This window comes from Perissodus microlepis, chromosome 12 (assembly GCF_051167445.1).
Source record: "Perissodus microlepis isolate ML-2025 ecotype Zambia chromosome 12, ASM5116744v1, whole genome shotgun sequence".
NCBI classification, from domain to species: Eukaryota; Metazoa; Chordata; class Actinopteri; order Cichliformes; family Cichlidae; genus Perissodus; species Perissodus microlepis.
Window position 1 is genome coordinate 10,048,608 of NC_140472.1, and position 27,515 is coordinate 10,076,122.

The following is a 27,515-nucleotide window of genomic DNA, read 5'->3' on the forward strand; positions in this document are numbered from 1 at the left end:
TTCTCTTTTTTAGTTGCTTTGTTTTTACTTTGTAAAAAATAATTTGACCTGGAGAGCTATGCACAAGAATTCCAATGTGTATGGACTGTTGGTCCTGTGTGCAAATGGCAAATAAAAATCTTGAATCTTGAATAACAGTACCACATGGAAGCTCCTGTCAGACATCATAGCAAGAATATCAGAGGAGCAAAACACCAGCTATTGGCAGACAGAGCAGTCGCCCGAGACTGCAAGACTAGGCTGACCAACCTGTGCACCTGGATTGACTACAAGAAGGCCTATGATTCAATATCCCACACCTGGATCCTGGAATGCCTAGAACTGTACAAGATCAACAGGACCTGAAGAGCCTTCATCAGGGACTCATGGGGGTGTGGCAAAAAACAATAGAGGCCAACTTCAAGCTGATAGCACAAGTCGCCATCAAGTGCCGTATCTACCCCACTGCTGTTATGCATAGGCCTGAATCCCCTCAGGGAGATCATTAACGAGGCTGGCTACGGATACCGACTACGGAATGAAGCTTGATACGGAATGGAGCTTGTAGCTTAGGAGATTACTTTTCAAAAGAAAGAGAAAAAAGAGAAAGAAAATGATGAAAACAAAGAAAATAAAAAGTGTGGAAGTGTGAGTGGGAAATTGTCTCCAACTGGGGGAAGTGATACTACAGGCCGCCTTCTTCCCCTGTTGGACACAAAAGAAAACATAGTTTGTAGTGTTGTGGATGAAAATAATTAATAACAACATCAAGAAGATTTTTTGTGTTTGCGGTTCAGAACAAATAAAAATTTCATTTTGGGGGTTTAAAGTCAGTAGAGTTCAAAACAAAATAAGCGGAGATGTGTTTGCTTTAGGAGTGATGAAAACATATGCAGTCACAGTGAATAATGAGAGTCTCTCAGTCTGTCGATTACAGGTGGGGAACAGACCTGGATCAATTCTCCACGGGCAGCAGTCGGAAGAAAATTATAGGTTAAAATCATTAGAAACAAAAAAAAAATGGAAACAGAAATAGAAACCAGCCAGAATTTTTGGCTGAATTGTTTTGCAGCTTCCCGTCCTCATCCTGAACAAGCAAACTCCAAGGAAGCTAATCTCTCCTTGAAGACACGGAGTGCAGTTCCAGAAGCACAAGAATGAACATCAACATGCAGCACCCCAAGAGACAATACCAAAGTCCTGAGCAGAGAGGTCCAGCAGCACTATGGGCAAATGGCATCAGAAAGAGAAGATCCATCATCTTGATTGGATGAATGGAGATGCAATTCCAGCAAGCTGCAACTTCACTGTGTGTGAAGGACTTTTGAGAAGATTGTTGGAGTTTAACATTTGCCGTGTTTGGAGCAAGATGGCAATGAAAGAGACAGTGGGAGCATACATAGGACAAAGCTGAAGAGGACTGACTGCCACTGGATTGCAAAGTGGGAGAAGAGAACCGAGTAAAAGGAGCAGGTGAGGACAGAGGAATGCTGTTTTAGTGTGGGGAATCAAATTGGGTTAAGGAATCTGGGGAGACAAACGACTGCCTTGAAGTGGAGGATTGACGAAGTGTCCAGACCACCACAAAAGGGGGAGGAAGACAAGCACTGAGGTATGCAAGTGTACTGTTAGAGAAAACGGAAAGGCAACACCACACATGCACATGATATGTACTAGAGGTAGCACAAAATTATACATGAAGTGTAACACATCAAAAGAGGGTATTTGTAGAAGGGGTTAACAAATGAAATGAAATTGTAAAAGCTGACAAAAGCTCGCAAGACTTGACTGACTTGACCACTACTCAAGGTTAACCTCCACCTAGACATGACAAAAGGGTGGACGAATCTATGTGTATCTCTTTTTACAGGAGCAGAAAGATGACAGCAGCATCCTAGGTTGCGTGAGCTTTGGCCGTACCGATTTAACTTTTAAATGCCACTTTCTGTGTTTGTGAATCTACCAGGGGTGTGTTATTCATGGGCTTGTGTTGCTCACAGAAGTTACTGTGAGAAAGAGTGTATACACCTGCGCAGCACTAACATTTAAATTTCTTTTCTACAGCAGAGGGTTAATCATGTGTTTGATTATGTGAGTTACAGCAGGACACACTACTGATTAATGTTTTTTCTACTACAGGATTACTGGGTTTATGTGCGAAGGGAACTGTGTTTACAGGCTATATGTTGATTATGCTATTACACTGTGTTCTTGGGAAAATGTTGAATATTACAGGGGAGAAGTGAATATAGTGTGAGACACATCCTGTGTTGAAACCAGTGTCACTCTTTTTACAGCACCAGGGTTAACTTTATGACCTTTTACAGCACCTCTGGAACCTGTCGACCTACGCCTGACCACCAGGACTGACCCTGTGTGTTGCTAATGTTTGTTTTTTCTAAGAGTGCATGTAGAGGATTCAGCAGAAAACAGACAAGTGACATGAGAAAACAAATAAGAGACGCAGTGTTTATGGAATAGTTTATTATGGGACTCATTAGCTGGCCACTATTGAGCTCATAGTGATAAAATGAGTTGAGTGACATTGCTTAAGGAAAGTCACCGATTACATTGTGGAATAAATTGGGATGATTCATGATTTGGGGCAAATTATGGCAATAATAGTGATTTAATGATTGGAGAAAACCTGGACATGATACTTATACTATATATATATATATATATATATATATATATATATATACTATACTATACTTTATTACTCTTATGGGCTACAGTTGGTTGCAAATGTGAAGTTTGATTTAACAGATTTGTCTTCCAGGATACAGGCTCCAGGTGGAGCTGGGAGTTAAATAATTCTTCAACTCTCTATCCTGTTTCTGCTGGTGTGCCTCAGGGTTCAGTATTAGGGCCTCTTTTATTCATTATTTATATGCTCCCTCTTGGTTATACATTCCGAAAATATAATATAAATTTTCACTGCGATGACACCCAGCTCTACCTTTCTTCTAAACCCAATTCATCCCTCCCACCTACCTCCCTCTCAAACTGTCTTATTGAGATTAGATCCTGGTTCTCCTCCAATTTTCCCAAACTTAACAGTACTAAAACTGAAGTTTTACTTGTTGGTACACCATCTATCTTAACCAAATCCCACAGTTTTTCCATTAACATTGAAAATTCTCTTTCCCTTCCCTCCCCTCAGGTTAAGAGTTTGGGTGTCATACTTGATAATACTCTTTCATTCCAGTCTCACATTAATTACATAATCCGGTCTGCTTACTTCCATTTACGTAATATTAACCGACTCCATCCCTTCCTTACTCCCCATGCTGCACATCTGTTTAAACTGGCTTATTCGCTTTAATGCTGATTTTATCTGTTGTCAAGCTCTGTTTTGTCATTTTAACTTATTTTATGTATTTTATGACTACTGTTCCTTTTATTAATTTTGTTTTTTGTAAGGTGACCTTGGGTTTCTGAAAGGCGCCCTCAAATAAAATGCATTATTATTATTATTATTATTTGGTCCTTCTGAGTCGGAACCCAACACATCCACCGAGGACAGGGAGATGACGCCGCCGCAGTCTGCTAGCAGCCAGCGTCTGGAACGCCTAACGAAAGCCCTGGTGCTTAACTTTGTCGCCAGGCCAGACAGTTTGCGTCTGAACTCCCCTCGGGTTGGATGGTGATTAACGGGATCCAGAGACTTTTCCGATGAACGAAAACAACACAAACAGTGAGTAGAAAAGGCCTTATGCGTCACCGAGACTGCGCGTGCAGACGCAAGTCCGGGGGAACGCTAGTTGCGCGATTTCCCGTGAACCTAAAACAATAGAGAGCGGCTACGTGACCGTGCGGTTTCTCGCAGGTACGGGAGTGCGCCAGCCGTGCGGGAAGGTCGCAGGCTACTAAAGAAAAGAAATGGCTCTGTAGCTGCGCAGTTTCACGCGAGCACGGGAGTGTGTTGGACTGTGCGTTCAGGACGCAGGTCCATGAGAGCTGTGCGTGCAGATGCAAGCGATAGGCCTATTTTGTGTGTTTGAGTGTGGCTGATTGTTGTCTTGTAATGGAGAATAAACTGAGTAAGTCTGCCTTGAAAGGGGATGAAATACACTGCAAAGTATTTATTGGGCAGCACGTAGTGTGTAGATCGTTGAAGAATTAAGTGAAATTGTGCGCAAAGCAGAAGTGAGTGTGTATGTGTCTGACGTCATGGTGTGTGTGAAAAGGTACCCAGCTGGGGCAGACATGATTCTGCAGGTCACCTGCCCCATGGACACAAAAGAAAAAAATAGTTGTGTGGATGAAATATGAATGATAACATGAAGAGTGTTTGGTGTTTCTCAGCCTGAAACAACTGTAATCCCACTTTCTGTTTTGAAAAAAAGGAGGGTTCACAAAAAAAAACACAGAGAGAGAGATATGTGTGTTGTTTAAGCAGTGATGAGAATAATGAAAACGTGATGAGAGAGGTACATAAAACACACACAAACAGAAAATGCATTAACCATACTAACCCTACATGCATATACACATACAATGAAACTCATGAAGACCAGACATCATCTTAAGCATGAGATTCTGTTTGTCATCTTGTCCAAGTCACTAGTAAGATGAAAGTGGTACATAGACTAGTGGATTGAATATTGTTAGTAGGACAGATGGTTGCATCATATAGGGAGAAAACAGAATGCTGATGAGGGGTTTTGCATGAATGAGCCGTGTGAGCTGATTGTTGAGTTTCTGGTGTGTGAAGAAATTTTAACATGGCACACATTTGGTTACATGAGAAGAAACTTATTATGTGATGAGACAACAGGGTTATGCTGTATGTTGTGTTGCGTGTGGCTGATTGGATAAATGTTTGAGTTTAAACTGGCTGATGATTTGTCTTTTGTTACTAAGTTGAGTCTGCCAATTAGGTATGGTATGATTTCCTCCCTGAGATGAAGAACACATGTCATGATTTAACAAGGCCTTTCCTTCCTTTCCTTTCCTTTCTTTTATTCTTTTTATTTTGTTACTTTCACAGTGCACTGAAAGTTTTGTTTGATAATTTTTCTGTCATCTAAGCAGATCTGAACGTTTGAATAGGAAGAACTACACAACATGTTGTTGCAAACGGTTGCAAAGTGAGTTTCTCCAAAATTAAAATGGGCTCAGGAGAAAGTCGCTTATCTTAAGGAAACAAGTCCCTGTCCAAAAGGATTCAGCGAGGCAATCCGATCTAAAATTCTTCTTTTTCTTTTTGAAATGTCGTCGGTTTTGCTGAGGGTAGAAACGAAATGCAACGATAATTTCCACTATCAGCAAAAGAAAGAATCACTGAGTGAGTGAATGAATGAGTGGGAAAAAAAAAGGGAAACTGACTGGACTGGTGAAAGCTGACAAGACTTGACTGACTTGACCACTACTTAAGGTTAACCTCCACCTAGACAGGACAAAGGGTGGATGAATCTATGTGTGTTTCTTTTTACAGGAGCAGAAAGATGACAGCAACATCCTAGGTTGCATGAGCTTTGGGCTGTGCCGATTTAACCTTTAAATGCCACTTTCTGTGTCTGTGAATTTACCAGTGGTGTGTTATTCATGGGCTTGTGTTGCTCACAGAAGACACTGTGAGAAAGAGTGTATACACCTGCGCAGCGCTAACATTTACATTTCTTTTCTACAGCAGAGGGTTAATCATGTGATTTGATCATGTGATTTACAGTATTGACACACAACTTGATGTTTTTCTACAACAGGATTACTGACTTTTTGTGTGAAGAAAGCTGTGGTTACAGGCTATATGTTGGTGATGAAATTACACTGTGTTGTTGGAGAAAATGTGAATGTTACAGGGGAAAAGTGAATACAGTGTGATACTGTGTTTGACACCAGTGTTACTTCTTTTTACAGCAGAGTTTTAACTTTATGACCTTTTACAGCACCTCTGGAATCTGGATGACCGCCTGACCACCAGGATGATCCGTGTATTTGGCTAATGTTTGTGTTTCCTTTAAGAGTGCTTGTAAAGGATTCAGCACAGACAGACAAGTGACAATTGAACAGATGTGGAGTGGTTACAGAATAGTCACATGGGGCTTATTATCTGACCACTATTGGGGCTCATGGTGAGTGACAAACTTAAGGAAAGTCACTGATTACAATGTGGAATGACGATGAGATGTTTAATGATTTGGAGCAAATTATGGAAAAAAGTAGGGGTTTAATGAGGTTAGAATAAACCTGCAATGATCCTTGTCTCTGTGATGCTGAATACTTTATTACACTTATGAGTTGCAGTTGGTTGCAAATGTGAGTTGTTTTAACTTAAAGACTTTGTCTTCTAGGATACAGGCTCCAGGTGGAGCTGGGAGTTAAACAAGCTAAACATGTAACTGCTGACTAATGTTTTTACACAGGGTTACAGGTTGGAGTATGGCTGCTCCAAGTGGGAAACCCTGGAGATTGTTTTAGAGAGAATGTGCAACATTCTTGTGCATGTCTCATTGGGGAGTTGACACATGGCGAGAGCCGTGTGGCACAAGAGGAGTGTCATTTTTTAATTTGCAGGTGTCGTGAGGTAGCATGAGAAGAAGCGAGTAAGGAAGATCGTCCACAAGATGGAAGCTGAGGCCAGGAGAGAGGCTTCAGGAGGATCAGAGATCACCTTCAGCACAGCAGACATCGCGCAGAGAGCTGTGCTATTAGGCTTCCAGGAGATTGTCATGCGGAGAGTTTGCACAGCAAAATCTTAAATAAAATGAAAGAGATTCGACGTTGATGTTGAGGAAGACAACTAAGGTGTACGACGTGCTCTGCCTTAAATCGTCCGCAGCGTTGGAACATGAGGACCTGGAGGATGAAGGGAGCGTGCCAAGCTCCAAAAGTGACAGTGCAGAGGAAGTCCAACGATGGAATTGTGGTTCTGTGTAAAGCACAGATGCTAGGAGACTGGGAAATGGCTGACACCACTTTTCCCAAGGGTGGGAAAAGATCACCTAAAGTGTGTCATTTTGCCATGCAGATTTGATGCACTGCAGAGAAGCTTTCTGCGAGGGAGAGATGTAAACAGACGAGCCTTTTGTCTACATTTACATCATGTCAACTTCTCTAAGCTGGTTGAAGTTTTGAGCCATGGATGGATATGACTCAAAAAGGGGGGGGAAGATCATAAACAACTTGATCCAATTTCCTTTTAAAAATCTTTTTCTGCGGTGACAACAGGACAGGAGAAGAGTTATAAATGCAGATAATTCACCAGTTGACTCTAACCCCCACAGGATGCCTACAGTGAGAAGATTTGGGGTGGTTGATAGGAGTCATAAAGAAGGGTTTTGACCAGGCTACAGCTTTGAAGTTAGCTGAAAGCCACATGGACAAACAATAAAATCAACTGATGTGTTTGAATGCCTATGTCTGTATACGTTTGGATTGTAGTGACATATGATTTTTGAGAATGTTGATTCTTTTTGTTTGACTGTTGACACTCATTTGTTTACTTGCAGGATGTAGGTTACTGTGTATGAGATCAATTAGAAGCAGGTTAACTGCTTACATGAAATTAACTGTGAACTTTTGCTGCAATAGGAGGTGAATGAGACGTGAGGAACTGTGTATGAATGAAATCTACACTGACACTGCCAAAAACAAGGGTGCATAAGTTGAAATTTAAGTATACAATGACAAAAAGGGGGGAATGTTAAGTCAAATTGCTGAATGTGTCATTGTGGTTCCTAAATTTGTAAAGTCTTAGTTCAAGCAGTAGGATCAAAGCCATTCCTTTGTCTCTGACCACCTCTCCAGCCACTCTGTGCTGGGGGAGGTTTTATTGCAGATACATCCTATCTGAAAGATCTGATTCTTGTGTGGTAAGCTTCCTGCCCTTTTGTGGCTTCACTGTGTTCTGCATGGTGAACCAATACAGGAATTGAACCATATATTGGGTGTGGGGGAGATTACCATTTTATGACTAAGGATGTTGCTAGAAACAGTTGGAAGTCACGCACACAGAGAGACACACATTCTCACACACTCACTCAAACACACACACACACACACACACACACACACACATTCTTGCATATGCATATAGATGTTTACACATACACACACATAGTGCCTTGTCTTAGAACCATTGGGGGGTTTTACGGTGGGAGGTGCTTTTGCTGTGATGTGTATTGTTTGAACTGTTTTTCCAATAAAAGGCAGCAAGCGGAGGCCGGATTTGGGGTCATTTTGTGGTAGGATACGAAGTGCGTTCCTGAGATACTGACGAGGCCTCCCTTGCAAGTAAATTGATTGTCTTGTGTTCTTCATGATGAATAAGTCTCTAAACTAGCGGGGCTTGTGGAAACACAGACCCAACAATAACAAAGAGAGGGAAGGTAGTCAGAACTGAGGGGATCGAACTAGGCAACAATGCAGACATAAAGGACCACTACAAATACCTGGGGATCCCACAGGAAAATGGAAACCATGACGAGGCTGCTGGGAAAGCTGCAACCACCAAGTACCTGCAGAGGGTCAGGCAAGTCCTGATGAGTCAGCTGAACGGTAAGAACAAGATCTGGGGTATCAACACTTACGCCCTGCCCATGATTAACCCTGCTGGGACAATAAGCTGGGGAAAGGAGGACATAGAAGGCCACTGACATCAAGACAAGGAAGCTCCTGATCATTCATGGAGGGTTTCAGTCCAAGTCCAGCACCCTGAAGCTGTATGCTAAATGGAAGGAAGGAGGCCGGGAACTGGTGAGTGTTAGCACCACGGTCCAGGATGAGACAACAAATATCAGGAAGATGGCCCCAACCAACCACGTGCTCACGTCTACCATACCAGGCAAGACCCCAGGTGAAGGCTGTGTGAAGATGCCCCTGAGACAATCCTGCACATAACAGCAGGGTGCAAGATGGAACGCCATAACCAAGTGCCCGGATGGTTGGACCTTAACAAGGTTCCAAGTAGAGCTTCAACATGCAACAAGAAGAAATAGGAGTGAGACAAAACTTTTTTGTGAGCTTGCAATTTATTATGTGCAGTGCAGCGAGGAGCGCTTGGACCTCTACGTTGGAGCAACCAAACAGCCACTCCATAAATGGATGGCTTCAACATATAAGAGCCCCCTCGACACAACAAGACTCAGCTGTACATCTGGAGCTAAAGGATAAAGGACACTCTTTGGAGGCTACCAATGTTCATACTTTGGACCCAGAGGACAGATGGTTTGAAAACAAGTAAAATAGGCCATCTATGTCCACTGTGAATGACAATCACCGAACAGCCATCTTCAGGCACTATCACATTGACAAACTGCCTGGTAAGATGACAGCAAACCCGATCAGCATTTACAACTGAGTGATAAAACTATTTGCTTAATGTGCTTATGGACCAATGTATATATTTAAGTTATGTATACCTGAAAAGTAGCATGAGAGCCTGAAGGAATGTGCGGAAGTTGTTGTGGTGATTTATAGCTGTATCCTCATTCAGCTCAATGTTGCCAAACACCTAGAGCAGAAACATGGATTCAGGCCACAATATTGTAATCGTAAATTACTGCATGAATATCACATTCTCTGACCGAGTAGCATCACACACCTGCATTCCAATGATGGCGTAGATAAAGAACAGCATGGCAATCAGTAGACAAACATAAGGCAGGGCCTAAAGGGAACAACAGGAAACAAAACGTATTTCATTTTAAATACCCACTCTGAGTTCTTCTAGGCAGTGTAGAAGTGTGTGCAGGAAATTACTGTATGTGGCTTTGGAAGTGTACAGAAAATGTGAATATCAGGGCTAGTCAAGAATATGTAAGCATTGTACTGTTTATGAGCACCTTAAAAGACTGAACAAAGGTCCACAGCAAAATGCGGATGGTGTATCCCTGCCTCAGCAGCTTTATGAGTCGAGCAGCTCTAAAGAGCCTCAGAAAGCTCAGGTTGAGCAGCCTGTCCTGTTAGACACAGATAAGATAGGGAGCACTTATCCACCAAATATCATTGCTCAATGTTAAACACACTTATGGAAGTCAGCTGGTTACAAACAATCACATGTGGCAAAAGCATACAAGGTCAATACATTCAAGATCGCTAAATGGTGTTCATCACAGTGCTTTAAGAATTATCACTAAAAGGGGGCACAAAGGTTTTCCAGATGGCTCCATTTACTCATAACCTTAGACAACAGTGCACAGACTGGTTGACAAAGGAGCAAAGGAAGCCTCCTAGTATACACACCTATGGTACCAATTTTGAAATCTTATGTGACCTTGTTCTCAAGTTATTACATTCACAAGATTTTCAGAAAACTTTCTCTGACCTTGAGGTTAAGGTCACCGGGAGTGAATGGTAAATTGACTGGTTCTTATTTAGCGCTTTTCTACTCTATCTGAGCACTCAAAGTACTTTATACAACTTGTACATTCACCCAAGCACTTTTTTCTAAGCTGTTTCTTAGTGCTTACTATCTAACATTCACAGGCATTCATACTCCAATGGATGCATCGGAGAGCAACATGGGGTTAGTATCTTGACCAACGACATTTGGCATGCAGACTGGGATTGAACCGCAAATTTTCCGGTTTGTAGGTGACCTGCTCTACCACCGGAGCTACAGCCACCCAGAGTCAAACTTGTCCAAGGTATTTAGTAGATCCACCGATGTTATCAATTCAAAAATCCGAGGTAACTTCCTTTTTATTTATCACATTCACGACATTTTCACTGAGATTCAAACCTGTCTAAGATTTTTAGATACCTAAATGGCATCAATTTGGAGCAGAAAATATTTTTTCTCATGGGATCAGTTTCTTGATCATTAATACGCAATTATCATGACCATCAACGACTAGGGATGGACCGATCCGATATTACGTATCGGTCCGATACTGACCTAAATTTCTGGATTGGATATCGGAGAGAAATAAAAAAATGTAATCACATCCATTAAATATCACAAAAGCACCTCACAAAACTAGAGACATGGCATAACTCAGCTCATAACCTTACGGAGCAGTATGCATCACGTGATAGAGTGGCTGTGGTGTGCGAGACCTCTCAGTGGTCTGGTTGAGCATTTGGAGCCTCGCTACCAAACCGGCATTTCATCTCTGAGAAAGTTATCCCAGAGAGAAGTAAAGCAAGTGTGTAAGTTCATCTCTGAATGTCTGTAAAGCATTCCCATGTTAAGCTTAACAACCGATATATGGAACGACTGCGTCTTCTCTCTCCCTCCCTCTCCTGTTGCTACTTCAATCATGAAACTGATCAATGATCAGCTGATCAGCTTTTCTTTCGCGACTCCCATCTCTCTTGTTTGTTTTTGGCCCACTTTGCACCAGAAAGAGGAAACCAGGGGCTGAACAACAGCAGCACGTTTAAGCTTGATAAGCTGTTGTTAGAATTTATTTAATATTACTTTCTACACCAGGATCCTTTTCTATGTAGCTGACGGCTGGTAACTGTGCAGGGGCGGGTCTAGCAAGGTTTTGCCAGGGGGGCAGGTAGGGCATTAACAGGGAAAGAGGGGTACAAAGAAATACTTTTCTTTCTTATTCTCATTTAAAATGTCTCGTTTTTAATAAATAATTATCTGAATCTTACACCCAAAGTTTTAATCTGATGTAAAATGTATAGAAGTCCATTACTATATACAGCAACAATTAAGTCTAATATATACCCTAGTAAGCTATAGTACTTTTTCTTTTGGTAGGGTATCATCTGTGCAGTCTGCAATTCTGTTGAAGAAAGATGTTGAATCTATTAAATTATTGTATAAAAATAATTGATTTCTGTGTTGTTGTTTTGTTTTTTTACATGTGCATTAAAGTTAATTTAATTGCGCCAATTAAGCAAGTGGGGTGTGGCAGTAAGGGGTGATTCCCCGTACTTGCCAACCTTGAGAACTCAGAATTAGGGAGACATTCAATGGGTGTGTGTGTGTGTGTGTGTGTGTGTGTGTGTGTGTGTGTGTATATATATATATATATATACACACATATACAAAAAACTTGAATTTTACAGTGTTTATTTACTCAAAACTATTTATTTAAAGTATGTTACATGTTCTTAGCCTGGATACCATGGCTATCAAGTACTGATGTCCGCTAATATGTTTTTGTGAAGTCTAAAGACAATCCAAAAAATATTGTGGGTAAAATAAAGTTTACTGATTTAAGATGCAGTTTAAATCTTGCTAGAAGTTCATTAGACTGCTAGCAAGATGTAAACTGCAGGTTTACAGGGTTTCTTTTCCCTACATCACCAGCATGAAAATGTTTTTATCATGGGACAGTTTTATTTACAGAAACCCACTCACCGTAGTCTAGTGATGTTTTTGGACCATGGCATGCCAACACCATTGACGACAATCAACAACAAATGTGTAGAATGACAGAAAGAGTTGGGAAAGAGAGGCAAGAGAACACAAACAGTCATATTGTACAGCATAAACTGATAACAATCAGCAAATAATCGTATGCAGATACATATACACACATGTGTACAGAGATATACTTATAGTATAGTATAATATAGATATACTTATAGTAGACTGAAAAGTCTGGAATAAATAAAGAAACTACCCACAAAATATGCAAAAACACTGTAAAATATAACTCAGCCGAATATCACACATTGAAGGTTACTCTCTAATGTGGATTCAGAAAAACACCTGTCCTGTAATTATTGCATCGTATCAAAACATTACAACCTCAAATCCTTTCCTTTTCCCCAGCTATATTGCCTTTTTTGACTCTGCCATGTGACTGACCACTGGCTAGTTAGCTTGCTTGCTAAGCCCCAGTTAATTTTCTAAACTGCAGTGTTTTTATGTATCCCATGAAATATTTAAGTGAGAGTGAGGTGGGTGGGAAAAAGTGCTCTTACATTGATTTCCGTCACCAGGATGTCAGTAATGCTTCCCAACACTGTCACAAAGTCAAACACGTTCCAAGCATCCTTTAGGTAGTTCTGAAGAAAAAAAGCAAAAAAACAAAAACAAAACAAAAAACAATAAAATCAGGAGCTGTGCTTTACCTTTAAGAGTATTTAGAGTTGCTTTATAATGACTACCCACCAATGGCCCAAAAGCAATGATCTTGAGAATACATTCCAGAGAGAAGAGAGTGGTGAACACTATGTTGAGGTTCTTTAGCATTACTTCATAGAACTCTGGAGCTCCATAGAACTACAAGAGAAGGGCAAATGAGACGTTAAGGCACATTTTAAGGTGACGAATAACGATTAGCTTTTCCTCCTCAGTGTGTCAGGCTAATGCGTTCCTTCTATGTCCATTATATGGAGACTATACCCCATAGTGCTTAAAATATGAAAATCTTGATACAGATGGAAGGAAAGTGGACAATACATGTAGAAAGGCTAATTTATAACATATCCTGTTCTCAAAAACTGACATAACTATAACTCTATAGCTGGACTCAAGAAATACGTGCTTAAAGATTTTAAAACATGTGACATCACCGGGTTGGTTAGTTGCTAGTAATAGACTGACACTGTTTGTGTTAGCTAACTACTAACAAAAACAATAACTCAGGGTAAATAAAGGACACTAAAACTAAAAATCAGTTTAAGTGGATCACTTTTGTGCTGCCCTTTGCTGCAACCATGAATTTTAAGTTAAAACTAAGGATACACTATTCACTTTTCTCTGACTGTTAAGCATTCAGTGGCTCTCTGTTGTCTGGCTAGTTCCGCCTACCACACATATTAACCAATTTTTCCTGCAGATATGCTGATGTATTTCCTGAGGTAAAAAAACAAACAACACAGTTATGTTTGTGATGTGATGTGAATGTATTACTCACTAGTGTAAACTGTTTGGATCTGCTTGGGAAAAGAAAGATTGTTTTATTCCATAAAATACCACTTATCGCATCACCTGATTGCGCTGCTTTGAACACCCTGCTAGATGAGGAAAATAAGAGTTTTTGACTCTAGCTTGTTGGCCCGGTAAACCACCTGTCACCTGAATCAAACGGGCTGTCTTCCACACTGTCCTTATTCAAAACGTTTTTTACAAACCTGAACCTTACGGCTAACAGGTGGATTTTCCCATGTCAGTGTAGCTAGTCAGACAATGAAGAACTGGGTCTGATGCTAGTTAGCTAACAGAAACTAATTCAGTTAGCTAACTCAGTGGTCCCCAACCCCCGGGCCTTGGACCAGTACCGGTCCGTGAGTCGTTTGGTACCGGGCCGCAAGAGTTGAGGCTCAGGTGTGAAATGTATGGTTTTCAGGGTTTTTATCGGTTTTCAGCGTTATTTTGTTATCGTTTTTATCGTTTACTCGGTTTTCCTGGGTCTTTTCACGTGTGTTATGAATAAATCTTTTTTTTATCGGTACCGGTACTAGTTTTATTTTGTTGTATTTATCCGCGACACCTTAAAGGCCGGTCCGTGAAAATATTGTCGGGCATAAACCGGTCCGTGGCGCCAAAAAGGTTGGGGACCGCTGAGCTAACTGATTCTACTAATCGCATCTATCCAACCAACTTGGCGAAATCACGTTCTGTACAATCTGCCACTAAATTAAACATGTTCTAAAAACTTTGCGCACATATTTCTTAAAACATCTACAAAAACAGTGCTACATCTATGTTAGTTTTTAAGAGCAGGTCTCAATGGTATAAATTAGACAAAATTTGAAATTCACACGTAGAAATGAAAGATTCAAGGTGGGGGTAGGGTTTCATCAGGGATTACCTCCGGGCCCCTTTGTGTTTGACTATTATGGGACTATTATCCCTCCAAAACCCCATCCCCTTGGGACTGTGGCTACGTCCACAGTCGCAAGGAACAAGAAACACAGGAACAAGGAACACAGTCCCACAGGAAAACCACTGAGTTTTTTAAATGGACTAACAATGAGGAGGAGTTGTTGCTGCGAGTAACACAAAAGTACAAAGTTGCAAAAGCGAGTGAGAATTAAAGAATTTGAAGAAAAGCTATCTGGAGCATGTACAGACTGATATCAATCTTTAATAGGGCTGTCAAAATTGAGAGCAAACAAAACAACTGCTGTATAATGCCCTCCGCTATCTCTGTTTAATTGGTCACATGACTGCATCATATGACTGACATGCGTCATCGTTTTATAAAGTCTGCATCCACACTGCGACACGAAAGCACCGTTTTCAAATGTATGCATTTTATAGAGCGCTTTCCATGAGTGAAAATGTTGTCAAGATTTGACGAATGAGGCCAAAACGGAGAGAAAACTATGCGTTTTCAAACAAAAACGCATTAGTGTGGAAGTAGCCTGTGTCACCTCCCAGACCACCAAAAACAAAGCACAAATTAGCAAAAAAAAGTTTTAAACAAAAATTAAAAGACAGAATAGAATGTACAGCTGCAGCAAAGAGTAAAACACTAGATTGTTAAACATTCTCTTCTGTACAGAAAAAGCATTAGTCAAGGTTACAATCTTCTTATGGCCTCTGACAGTGGACAGTGGTCTGTGTTATTTAACAGTCCTATTTTTTGTAAATGGAGAGTCCTCTTCACACACTAAGGTTAATTATGGTGTTCAACAGGGTTCAGTGCTAGGATCAGTTCTTTTTACCTTAAGCTGGGCATACACTGTGCAATTTTTTCGCGTTATTCAGCTCCTGCTCAAACTGTATGATTGACTCTCAGGGGTTAGAAGTTCGTAGAGCACAATGCAGGGTCTCACACTATATGGCCCGAGTGCTCACACTTGCGTGTGTCTAACATGAAAGTTATAACACAAAATCTGTCTCTCGCTCTCCCTCTCTGTCTTTCACTCACACATAGACACATCCACCACCACCATCAACGTTGCTAAATTGCTAATGAAAACTAGAAAATCCATTTTCTGAAGAAACTGCAGTGTGATTGCTGATAGCTGAATGTTTTGAGCTGAAATGAAATAAATGCTGAATTTAAGTAAAAAAAATGTTTAATGAGATGAAAAATACAGAATTATTCACCTGAAAACAAAAGTGCAGAACTGCTAAAAGCTGATGTTAACACAGAAGAAGTTTGAAAGTAGTTTTGAGTCACAAAGCATCTGAATGAATATTAAAAGTTCATATTCTTTTAATCACCAAATCACTGAAATGTGGGAGAATTCACTACAGAAAGATCAATGCTGTAAGTTTTAATGATCCAGTCAGAAAGGATGATTCTTAAAGTCATCAACTGACTCCAAATGCCCAGGTTTGAACCACCTATCTGCTAATAACAAATCCACCAATCAAACAGAAGCCTGAATTTCATGGGCCAATCAGAATGCTTGATCCAGTTGTCCAGGACTAACTACTGATATACTACTACTCTGTGGCAAAACCCTGTCAAATATGCCTCGGTGCACCTGTTGAACAATTGCTTCTAAATCCAAGACCCTAACTCCCATCAAAATCATTTTCAAAAGGTGAATATCCCGAGGACCTGTTCTACACAACGAATAGTTATGTCTATAACTTCTGTTCCCTGAAGGAGAGGAACAAGGTACAACACATAAGTATGAGATATCACGCCCTTGCGTGTCTTGGCTGAAGAAATCTTCATTCACGCCTTTAAGGCAGATGACGTGCACGGCCCCACCTGCACATATAGCCGCTGTCATCACAGTCATCCCTCAGTTCAATAGCTGCTCTTCACTGAGCCAAACTGCTCAGTGGGGCCACCTTGTGTTGTACCTCGTTCCTCTCCTTCAGGGAGCAGAAATTATAGACATAACTATTCGTTCCCTTTCAGTCGATTCACTCGGTACAAGACATAAGTATGGGACATATATACACGCTCCGCAGAGCAGCCACCGAACTGGAATCAGACCAAGACATCCTTAGTGAGCGGTAGACCCAGCAGAAAGGACAGTATGAGCCACCGAAGGGGCTGTAACGTCCAACCGATAAAACCGCACAAAAGTGTGCGGTGATGCCCAACTAGCTGCCTCACAAATATCAGCTACAGGCACCTCTTTAAAAAGAGCCCATGAGGTTGCCATGCAGAAGTGGAATGAGCTCTCACCCCCTGGGGCAAAGCAAGACCTCTGGTGCCGTATGCCAGTGAGATAGCTTCTATAATCCAGTGGGACAGCCTCCGTTTGGACAGACCTCTACCTCTATTTGGATTAGCGAAGCAGACAAACAGCTGGTCACATAAACGCACATTCTGAGTGCGCTCAATGTAGGTGCGTAGCACACGCACTGGACAAAGAGAATGCATCCTCTTCTGCTGCTCAGATGCAAAAGGAGGGGAGCAAAAGCTCAGCAACTCAAACTACATTGAGCTATAAGATGCAGGCATGATCTTGGGAAAATAGGCAGCATTTGAACGCAATACGACCTTGTGGCCATCAGGAGAGAACTGTGTGCAGGAGGGATGCACAGACAGAGCATGAAGGTCACCCACTCGCCTTGCCGAAGCCAAAGCGAGAAGTAACGCAGTCTTATATGAAAGAAATTTCATATCCACAGACTCAATGGGTTCAAACAAAGGGCCTCCAGCACCAAAGATAAGTCCCAAGCAGGGACACTGGACTTAAGCACGGGTCTCAGCCAGCGAACCCCTTTCAGAAAACGTATGGCAAGGGGATGTGCACCTGGTGTCACCCCATCAAAGCCAATATGACCAGCAGATATAGCTGTTAAATAAACCTTAATTGTCGAAAATGAAAGGCCCTTTTCCAGCAGCTCCTGCAGGAATGTCAAAACATCCACAATAGAGCACTGAAATGCGATGCACATAGGCGGTGAGAGAGAGTCCACCGCTCTCATTTTTAACAGTCCAAGTGGCACTACAGCGATCATAGATGCCATCATGCCCAACAAATGTAATATCGTCTGGAAACGCAGTCTGCGTCCCAGCTGAAACTGAGTGAGGCAGCGATGAAACGCGGCCACTCTGTGCTCCGACAAACGTGCGCGGCTGGAAAGCGAGCATATTTCCAAACCAAGGAAAGAAATCTGCTGACTCGGGATTAGTGAGCTCTTTTGAAAGTTCACAGATTGTAACATGGGAACTTGTACATTCATACATTTTGTTGGAGGCACCTTTCCTGGGGCACAACAATGAAAAACAGCAGGAACACTTGATGTGGTCACCTGAACATTTAACACACCTGAACAGGGAGTTACAACCTGAGGCATTTTGTGTGCAGGGGGTTTGTGCCTTCTGGGGCTGACAACCTGAACAGAGCTTAAGTGACACCTCTTGGGCGGCAACAGAGGGGTAAAAGCAGCGTCTCCCTGCCGCCGGCCCCCTTCTCCACTCGAAACCACAGCTAGGAGGGCTGAGGCTTCTTCCTCCTGGTCGTCAGGTCCCGTCGGGGGCCCGAGAGTGGGCCTTTGCTCCAGGCCGACTGGCGTGGAGCTTGGGCCAGCTCTGTCCCTATCTGGGACATCAGAGAGGGTCAGCCACAGGTGCCTCTGTGCCACTACTGCCGAAGCCATCCCTCTGCCCAGGGAGAGCGCTGCACAGCAAGACGCACGGAGGATGTAATCTGTGGCGACTCTGACCTCGTTAAGAAGAGGTGCCAGCGGGCTGTCATCAGGAACCAGCGATCCGAGCTCCGCCAGGCACATTGCCTGGTACGTCTGGAGCATGGTGACGGAGCTCATGGCGTGAGTAGTGCCGGCCTTAGCCCGATAAATCTTTCCAGTTGCGAAGTAGAGAATCTGCAGTGCTTGGACGGCAGAGTTGCGGAGCCGCCGACATCATGGTTATGGGACGGGGCCAGATAAGCAGCCAGAGACGGCTCCATAGGGGGTGGGTTAGCTAAGCCAGACGCCGTCCAATTCCATGTACTGTCCATAGCCGGGCTGTTAGGATGCCTGGGTCGTTGACCCAGGGTTTTGAGTTTATTATATTATTTATCATTTCTAGTCTTTGGTTTCTTTGTTAGAGTTCTGTCTAATGGTTTATGTCTCTGTGTTCTCTAGTTGCTCTGTCTCCCCTGTCAGCTGTATCCCCTTGTCAAGTTTGCGTCTCTGTGTTATGTTTCCTGTTTTACTTTGAAAGTCCGTGTCTCATGTAAATGCATCTGGTTTTGCTTCCTTTGTCTCGTTAGGCCTGATTTGCCCCAGCTGTGTTTCCCTCCTGTTACCCATTTCCTGATTGCTCCCTCTGTGTATTTAAGCCCTGTGTTTCTCTGTGTCCGTGTCACGATCTACCCTTACCCACCATCATCTTGCTGTGTGTTCTGTCTGTTTCCCAGTTCAGGTTATTGTTATTTTCAGTTTAGTATTTGTATTCCCAGTTTTGCTAGTTCTCTGTTTGCCATCTAGCAATAAATCTGAGTTTGAGTTTACTTTCTGCCTCCGAGTGTCTGCACATTGGGTCCTCCTTACCAACACTCCTGCCTGCACAAAGCCCTCACATGACAGGGGCACAGTGATGCTGGTAGACAGAGGTCTGTCTCATGATGCTGTTAGTTCGCAGACAAAGTCTGGGAACTAGGGAAGGCAGTTTTTGGCCGTTGTGGGCTCTGGTGGGAGGAAAAAACCTTCGAACTGTGACGGCTTCTGAGCTAGCAGAGGAGAGGGCCAGTCCACCTGCAGCTTCTCAGCAGCACAACAAAACAGGGAGAAAAGAGAGGCGTTATTATGGCCGACTGGTGCTGCAGGGGTGGCACATTGGGCCGACAATGAGCTCTCCTGCTTATCCTCCGACAAACCATGGATGTCCAGGCCGATGTCAACCCAGGCTGAAGCCCGTCAGCGCTCCTGCATGGTTCCGGCTCCTCATCGGCTAACCTGTCAACATACTCCATGCGGTCAGCCCAGCTAATTGCGGGGACATCGACTGGATCCTCGTCTTCTGACTCGGACGAAGCCAGGGCTCCAGACTCGGAAAGGAGCTCGCTTTGCTCGCTTCGGTTTGGAGTCCATTCTAAAATGCAAAGCAAAATGCTGCACAGGAAAACTTGAAATTAGCGCTCCGCGGGCAGCCTATGCACCAACTGCGCGGTGGAGGCTAACACCAACAGGGGCAGTTAAGCTAGCAACAGCTAGCTAGCTCAACTCAGCAGAAGTGTTCTCAGCGTCTCAGAGCATAAGAACTGAGGGATGACTGTGATGACAGCGGCTATATGTGCAGGCGGGGCCATGCGCGTGTCATCACACGTCATCTGCCTTAAAGGCGTGAATAAAGGTTTCGTCAGCCAGGACACGCGAGGGCGTGATATCCTACTATCATACTTAAGTGTTTTACCGAGTGAATCGACTGAAAGGGAACAATGTGTTCTTCATGTTCCTGCTGTCACAAATTAGAGCAAACACTGTGCAGATGAAACATAAGTTTTTAAGATTAATCTTGGCAGTGACAGACAGAGCTCATTAAGCAGGCAGGTGAGCCTGGTTGCTATAGCGACTGAATGGTTTTTCTAAGTTGAACGGTGTTGAAGTAGTAGGAGTAAAAAAAACGTACGGAAGATGGAATAATAATAGTAAAGATTTGAATAACAATACTGTGAATGCTGAAAAGCATTCACACTAAATATTGATGAGGCAGCTGTGATTGAGCAGCAATGTCCATCCAACTATTTTCACAGTTGTTGTGGTCGTGATAATTTTGTAAGGCCACATCGAAAAGGCTCAGATGAGAAAGTTCTACAAGTTGTGCTTTCATCGCGTGTGTCCAGATTACACACTGCACTGCAGTGCTGCTCCGTCTTTTCACTTTCATTTCTGTGTTTGCATGTGCACAGTGTGGGAGGCTGCGGTGACACCCTCACGACGGCCGACAGGATTTCGAACAGGTTTGATTTTCTTACGACCAAACAATTGATGATCGGGAGCTGGTTGTGAGGTGTTAATAGTTTCTCGTTACCCCATGTATACTACACGATACATGCACGACACACGATGAAGGCGAAACTCGGGCCGACAACACCAGAGGCGGAGCCAGACATTTGAAACACCCGGGGCTTAGCCCTAAAGGGTAGTATGCATGTGGGATTTTTTTTTTTGTTTTTTTGGGGGGGTGCTTTTAATTAAGCAGCAAGGCAGAACAAAATCAGGGCTGTATCAAGACACGAGGACTAAACCCCAATTCAACCAGACCCAGAACTGATCCGGAATTAAAACAGGACTACAACAGTTCAAAATCAGGACTACTTAGGACTTAACCAAGACAGAACCAGAATCAAAACTAGATGATAGTAGCACTCAAAATCATCATAGACCTGCACTACACTTATTTTTTATTTCTACCAAAGTACAGATTCAGAAAAGTTTATATAATTATTTAGCCTTGTTGTGCAAACAAGCCTGCATAACTTAATAAATATATAACTTGAAAAATAACAAACCTAAAAAGAAACACTAGGTACAAGATACACGAGTACCTATAATACGGTGATACTTTTGGTAAACAACCATTTCACTAACATGTGTGTCTCACCTGCTCTTGTTCCATCTCTGTTCTGTCCTCATTCTCCATCTCCCTCTCTGTTCCTCTCTCTCCCTCTTTGTGCTGACAATCATCAAATATACAGTTGAAACCAGATATTTACATACTCTTCAGATCAAAACACAAACACTTTTTTAATTGTAACATCAAATCAGACTAAATGTTTATTTTGTTAGATTGATAAATATAAAAAACATATTTGTTAACTTTAAGAGTAAAGAGAGAAACTATCTGTATTTCTTAATTGTAAATGGCACCAAATTGTATTCAAAATTGAGCCACACTTATGGAGCTTCACAATTCTTTTCCTGGTGTTTTGGTTTTTCCCATTTTTTCCCGTTTCCCGTTTTTCTGGATTTTCCCATGTCAAAGAAACAGACTCTGTGTTATGTGCCTTATATGCATCCACAGCTGTGCCACCAATTTACTCACATGGACTCTACGAACCAATCAGAAGCTTCTTCAGCTCAGAATGGAATTGTCTGGAGTTTTCTTATTAATTAACAATAAACTTAGTGTACATGTACTCCTAAATTTGATTAAAGTGATAAAAAATAGACAGCTCTGTCTCTCTTTATTCTGACATTTAACTAATTCAAAAGATATTTCAATATTTATTTATCCAAAACAAAACAAGTTTACTCTAAATTGATGTTGTACAGTAAAAAAAATGTTCTTGTGTTTTCCACAAAGTGTATGTAAATATCTGGTTTAAACTGTGAATATACTGCTGTGTATTGAAATACCTCTTGTTTTGCATAGAAATATACTGAACAACATACAAAGCATAATATATAAAATACTACCAGAGTTTTTTCTTTGAAAGAAGCCCCTTATGTCCATTCTTGTATATCAGTACATTACTGAAACTGATTTATTTAGCCGTGGACTGTAACAACTGAAAATATGAAATAAACACACATGTAAGCTAAGACTCTCTAAAGAAACAGCATTGTTGTTGTTCGGCTTTTCATTTCGCCATTTGTTGATTCACTTGAAGAGCGAGTAATGTAATATGGGTCAAGTGATCAGTTTGATATCAGTCTTTTGTGATACACCGTCATATTTACATTATTTGTACAGTACGAATGATTTGCTTTGGTACCTGGTCGAACTTCAGTTCTCCTCTGTCTGCCTGGCTCCGTTTCTCCAACAGCCCACTCGCAGGCAGCAGCTGCCCCTCCCCGCTTAGTGCCTGAGCTTGGATCATACCAATATTAGGGGGGATTTACGCACAGTCGTAAATTCCCACAGTGTGCACTATGTGCTTCGAATATTGTGTGTAGTTTTTTGTTTTATACAGTTGTCAGCCAGGCATCTAACTGTGAAAAAATTACACTCCAAAAGACCCCGGGCTTCTGAAAAAACAACCCGGGCTTAAGCCCAGTAAGCCACCCCCCGCTCCGCCACTGATCACCACAACTGAAAAATCGGCTCAAAATTGGCCAAAAATCGCACAGTGTATGCCCAGCATTATACACACTTCCTTTATGCAGTATCATTAGAAGGCATAGCATACATTTTCACTGCTATGCAGATGATACTCAACTTTATCTATCAATGAAGTCAGATTACACACACTTATTAGTTCAACTATAGCAATTTGTGCAATTGTAACACTGATGAAGCATCAATGAATACACACAAGGTATTAGGCTCAATATTGGGCTATTATTAATTAACTTGATCAGAAGCCTTAGGAACGGCTTATGGAGCCTATGGTCAATAATGAGTAAATATACACAACACAATACGCTTGTGCAGGTACCATGCATGTAAGTTTTACACCTTTTTCTGCTGATAAAGACTTGTTCCACTGCCATTCACTACTGCAGGAAAGTAACCAAATAACAAAAAGTTTCCTGTTTTTTTTTTTTTTTTTTTTTTATTACTATTGGCTATATAAATTTGTTTTGGTTGTTTGTTTTTTTAATACAATGGGTCCACAGAAAAGGGCCATCTTCTGTGATTTCATAGAACTTTGTTAAATACAACTTCCGCCTGTAATTTTACACATTTATTCATTACAGTTCAAGTTCAAACAGTTGTGCTGACATTTCTTTCATTCACTACAGCAGCATTTTTATATCATGTGGGCAGACTGTGATGTACTGTTGGAACCACACTCATTTTTCTATTAACTGCGATTAAATGTAGATAAACAGCTTTACACTAACAGAAATGGGAGTTTCACCAGTCTGACCAACTCGTGATCAGTGTTGTGGTAAGACTAATTATTTCCTTTGTTCTGCGATTTACAAGACATGGGAGAATAATTTAATTTTAAAAAATGTAATTGTGATTGCCTAGAGTCAAAATTATCTTTCCACCAGTGACAACTTAAGAGGGTCATCTAAGAAGGTGCAGCAACTAGTTGGCTAACTTAATTTACTTTTTGACTAACAATTGCATACGCTTTTTTATTTGTTGTTTGTTATTTTGTTATTTTTGTTTATTTAGTAAAAAGAGAAGAATTTTAAAAAAGACATGACCTGAGTGAATCAGCGAGATTAAAGTTAGCAGCTGGAGGATTTTATTACTTTTGGCCAGAGCATCCAACTGTCCCTGCTAATGATTGCTACCTGTAACTTCATATATAACACTAAAGACATAAAAGTCTATAAACACATGTTCATGAATTCATGATTCATGAACATGTGACCTAAAGCTAAACCACCTGTATGTGTATTTTATTATTCATATGCTTTCTTACCTTCATCATGAGTACCACGGTGTTGAGAGCAATCATGATCATGATGGAGTACTCAAACGGAGCTGATACCACAAACTTCCACATCCTGTACTGGAAGGACTGTGTGTTCTCAGGCATGTAACGTGTTAGCGGTTTGGCATTTATGGCAAAGTCAATACATGCCCTCTGCAACAAAATAAAAATACATATCTGCTTTACTGTTTTTATCATTTGAATGGAACTTCAGTACTCTGTTTTGTATGGATAAAAGCCTGACTTTGCTAGAAATAATTAAACATTTTATTTAGGCACAAACACCACATTTTTTTCATTTTGTAACTTTGGCTAACAGTTTGTTTAGGTCCCAGATGCTAAAACTGGATCATTGTTAAGTAAAATTAACCAAGAACAGGTATATATTACAAATAATGTATTACAAAAATATGCATATTTAGTCACAGAAGCCAGATAAGGAGAAAATACTGAACCAACAAATACATAGTGGTCAGTGGCCATACCCTTAATAATGTTTACCAAATGTTACCAAGACAATTTGACCCATCAACGCATGGACCTCTTAAGATTTTGAAAGTGTCTTATGGCTCTAAGCAGCAGATTATATTTAAGACCTTGGTCATTCCATCTGAAATCATCAAAATTTTAGAACATTTCTGTTAAACCATTTCCAATTTGCCTTAAAAATGTCTCAGCTTAGTTATTAGCTTTACAAAATCAAATATAGGACAGCACAGTGGTCTTCATGGGCTCCATTTTCCAAAGACAGGCAGTTAATGGAGTTAGGTTAACTGGGGATAATTTGCCCATAGGTGTGAAGGTGAGTGAAAATGGTTGTCTGTTTCTCTATCTACGTCCACACTAGCCCAGATAGATTTGAAAACAGCGTTTTTGTCTGAAAACGCTCCGTATCCACACTAGCGTTGTCAGTTGTTTTCACAGAGTTGCGCGTCCACATTGAAACGGCCGAAAATGCTTACGTTCCAGTACTGCGCATGCGACCTGCCTCATTTCTGTCTGCCGCTTATTTACTTTCTGGCTCTTTGAAACGTCCGGCAAAAAAAATGCTGTGTTTTCCATGAGCGAAAACGCTGTCTAAGTGTGGATGGGAGGTCAAAACGGAGAGAAAACCATGCGTTTTCAAACGAAAATGCATTAGTGTGGACGTAGCCTCTGTTTAGGAGTATTTATAGTCTTGCAAATGTGTCTGCTCATGTACACTTTTCGGTTGGACTAAGGGGGAGAGGGGTTTTCACCGTCGAGCACCCATTCAGCCCTCCAACATCCTGACTGCATGTTGCAGGAAGGGGATAATGTACGCGACTGCTGAATGTTGATTAGTTGACAAGTGGGTCAAGATAGGGAGCAATACTGGAATTCAATAGGAACAGGAGAAATACAAAAAAAAACTTAAAAGATAATTGTTCTCACTTGAGCTCTTTGTATGTTACAACCCAAAAACCGGTTGTAACACACACTTTGTATATTCCCTCCATCTGACAACAACTGTAGGCAGATGGACAGTCTCTGGAGTGCAGCTGACAGCAAGCGTGCTCTCCCTGCTCAACAATCCAGCTTTAGCCTTCTGTTAGATTGGCGACCTATCCAGGGCTCACACTATGGTAGCTGGGATGGGTTCCAGCCCCCATCCCAATGCTCAAGAAAAACAGAAACATTCTTTTGAGCATGCTATTTCTTAAACAACTCTTGAACTGAAACAGACTGTTTTTAAAAGGCCAAATCTGTACACACTGTCATGATTTTCTGATGGCAAAGGCGAAGAAAAACTTTCCCAGGCATTTGGAATTTCTTAAATGATCCTGAGAGTTATGGAACAACAAAGTGAAGTGGAAGACCCCCCAAAATTTCACTAGCACTGAGCTGGAGGATCCAATTGGCTGTCCGTCAAGACACTGGACGATCCTCAACCCAAATTAAGGCCAATACTGGTGCCGACTGCAGCCCCATAACCATCAGATGGCATCTGAGACTGAAGGGCTTCAAAAACAAAAGATGTCTTCAAAGGCCTCATCTCCTTGAAAGCCACAGAACTGACTGTTTGGACACGAGAGCACCAAACATTGGACATTGAAAGGTGGAAGAAAGTTTTATTCTGTAATGAGAACAAATGTAACCTTGATGTCCTGATGGTTTCCAACATTACTGGCATGACAAGCAGATGTTTTCTACACACCACAGTGGAGGGGGTGTTTTTTTCTTTAGTAGAACAATGGAGCTTCAGGAGGTAAAGGGACATCAAATGGCCACTGACTATGTCCAGATGTTGCAGAGAGCATCCCTCATGACTGAGGGCCCTCGTCTGTGTGGTAACGACTGTGCTTTTCAACAGGACAACGCTACTGTACACAATGCCTGCAGGACAAGGGACGTCTTCCAGGAGAACAGCATCACTGTTTTGGACCATCCTGTGTGTTCCCCTGAACTAAATCCAATTGAGAACCTTTGGGGATGGATGGCAAGGGAAGTTTACAATGATGGAAAACAGATCCTAACTTTTGTGCGGCTGTCTTCACCACTTAAAGACATGTTCCCACTCACCTCATGGAAACACTGTGCATCAAGAACAATGCAAACATTTTTGAAGTGATCAACAATAATGGTGGAGCTACTCATTACTGAGTTCATGTTTGGAACTTTCTGTTTTGGATTTCTGTTTTGGGTGGGTTTACGGGTGTGGTCTTAAACTTTTGACCTGGACTATATGTATATGGGATACACTGGGTAAAAATAGGTACTAAACATGTCAACAAGTCAATATATTTCGAAATTGACATGAAATTCCCACCGGATGTCATTAACAACCCATTTAATCCTCACATGCAAAAAAATCAAACAATAGATGGCTATAAATTGTGTTAAATAATGAGATTACATAGGGGGAAAGTATTGAACACATGTAGAAAGAAAGATGCAAAAGGACATGAAAATCACAACATGTGCTAAAATCTATCAATTTTCTGCTGGCCTACAAAATAGGTGTCTCATTACCAAGGTGTCATACAAAAAAACCATCTTATGATAGACAAATCAGTAAGCATTCTCAAGACCTTTGCAACCTTATTGTTGCAAAACGGGCTGATGGCATTGGTTACAGAAGAATTTCTAAACTACTGAAGGTTCCAGTGAGCACTTTTAGGCCCATAATGTGGAAGCGGAAAGAACATCATTTCACCATAAACTGGCCACAGGTGTCCCCTGCAAGATTTCAGACAGAGGAGTGAAACTAATTATCAGAAGAGTTGTCCAAGAGCCAGGGACCACTACAGAAAGACCTGAAATTAGCAGGTACAATGGTTTTAATAAGTAATGCACTCAACTGCCAAGGCCTCCATGCATCCTACCAAGCATAACTACACTGCTAAAGAAAAAGCATGTTGAAGAACATGGGAGCATATAGTCTGGTCCAATGAGAACAAAATTGAACTCTTTGGATGCCATAATACACACCATGTTTTGAGGTT

At 41.6% G+C, this 27,515-nt stretch overlaps 1 protein-coding gene across 1 annotated transcript in view; it reads right to left on the bottom strand.

Moving 5' to 3' along the window:
* Positions 1-27,515, bottom strand: part of LOC146375793 (voltage-dependent N-type calcium channel subunit alpha-1B-like) — a 285,946-nt gene that overhangs the window by 69,971 nt on the left and 188,460 nt on the right. Inside the window, exons 32-38 of the mRNA XM_084946389.1 lie at positions 24,040-24,204; positions 13,010-13,120; positions 12,820-12,903; positions 12,251-12,256; positions 9,771-9,887; positions 9,530-9,595; positions 9,348-9,439 (exon numbers count right to left, since the gene is read on the bottom strand). Of these exons, the coding sequence (XP_084802515.1) occupies positions 9,348-9,439; positions 9,530-9,595; positions 9,771-9,887; positions 12,251-12,256; positions 12,820-12,903; positions 13,010-13,120; positions 24,040-24,204 (641 nt within the window). The remainder of the gene's footprint in view (positions 1-9,347; positions 9,440-9,529; positions 9,596-9,770; positions 9,888-12,250; positions 12,257-12,819; positions 12,904-13,009; positions 13,121-24,039; positions 24,205-27,515) is intronic.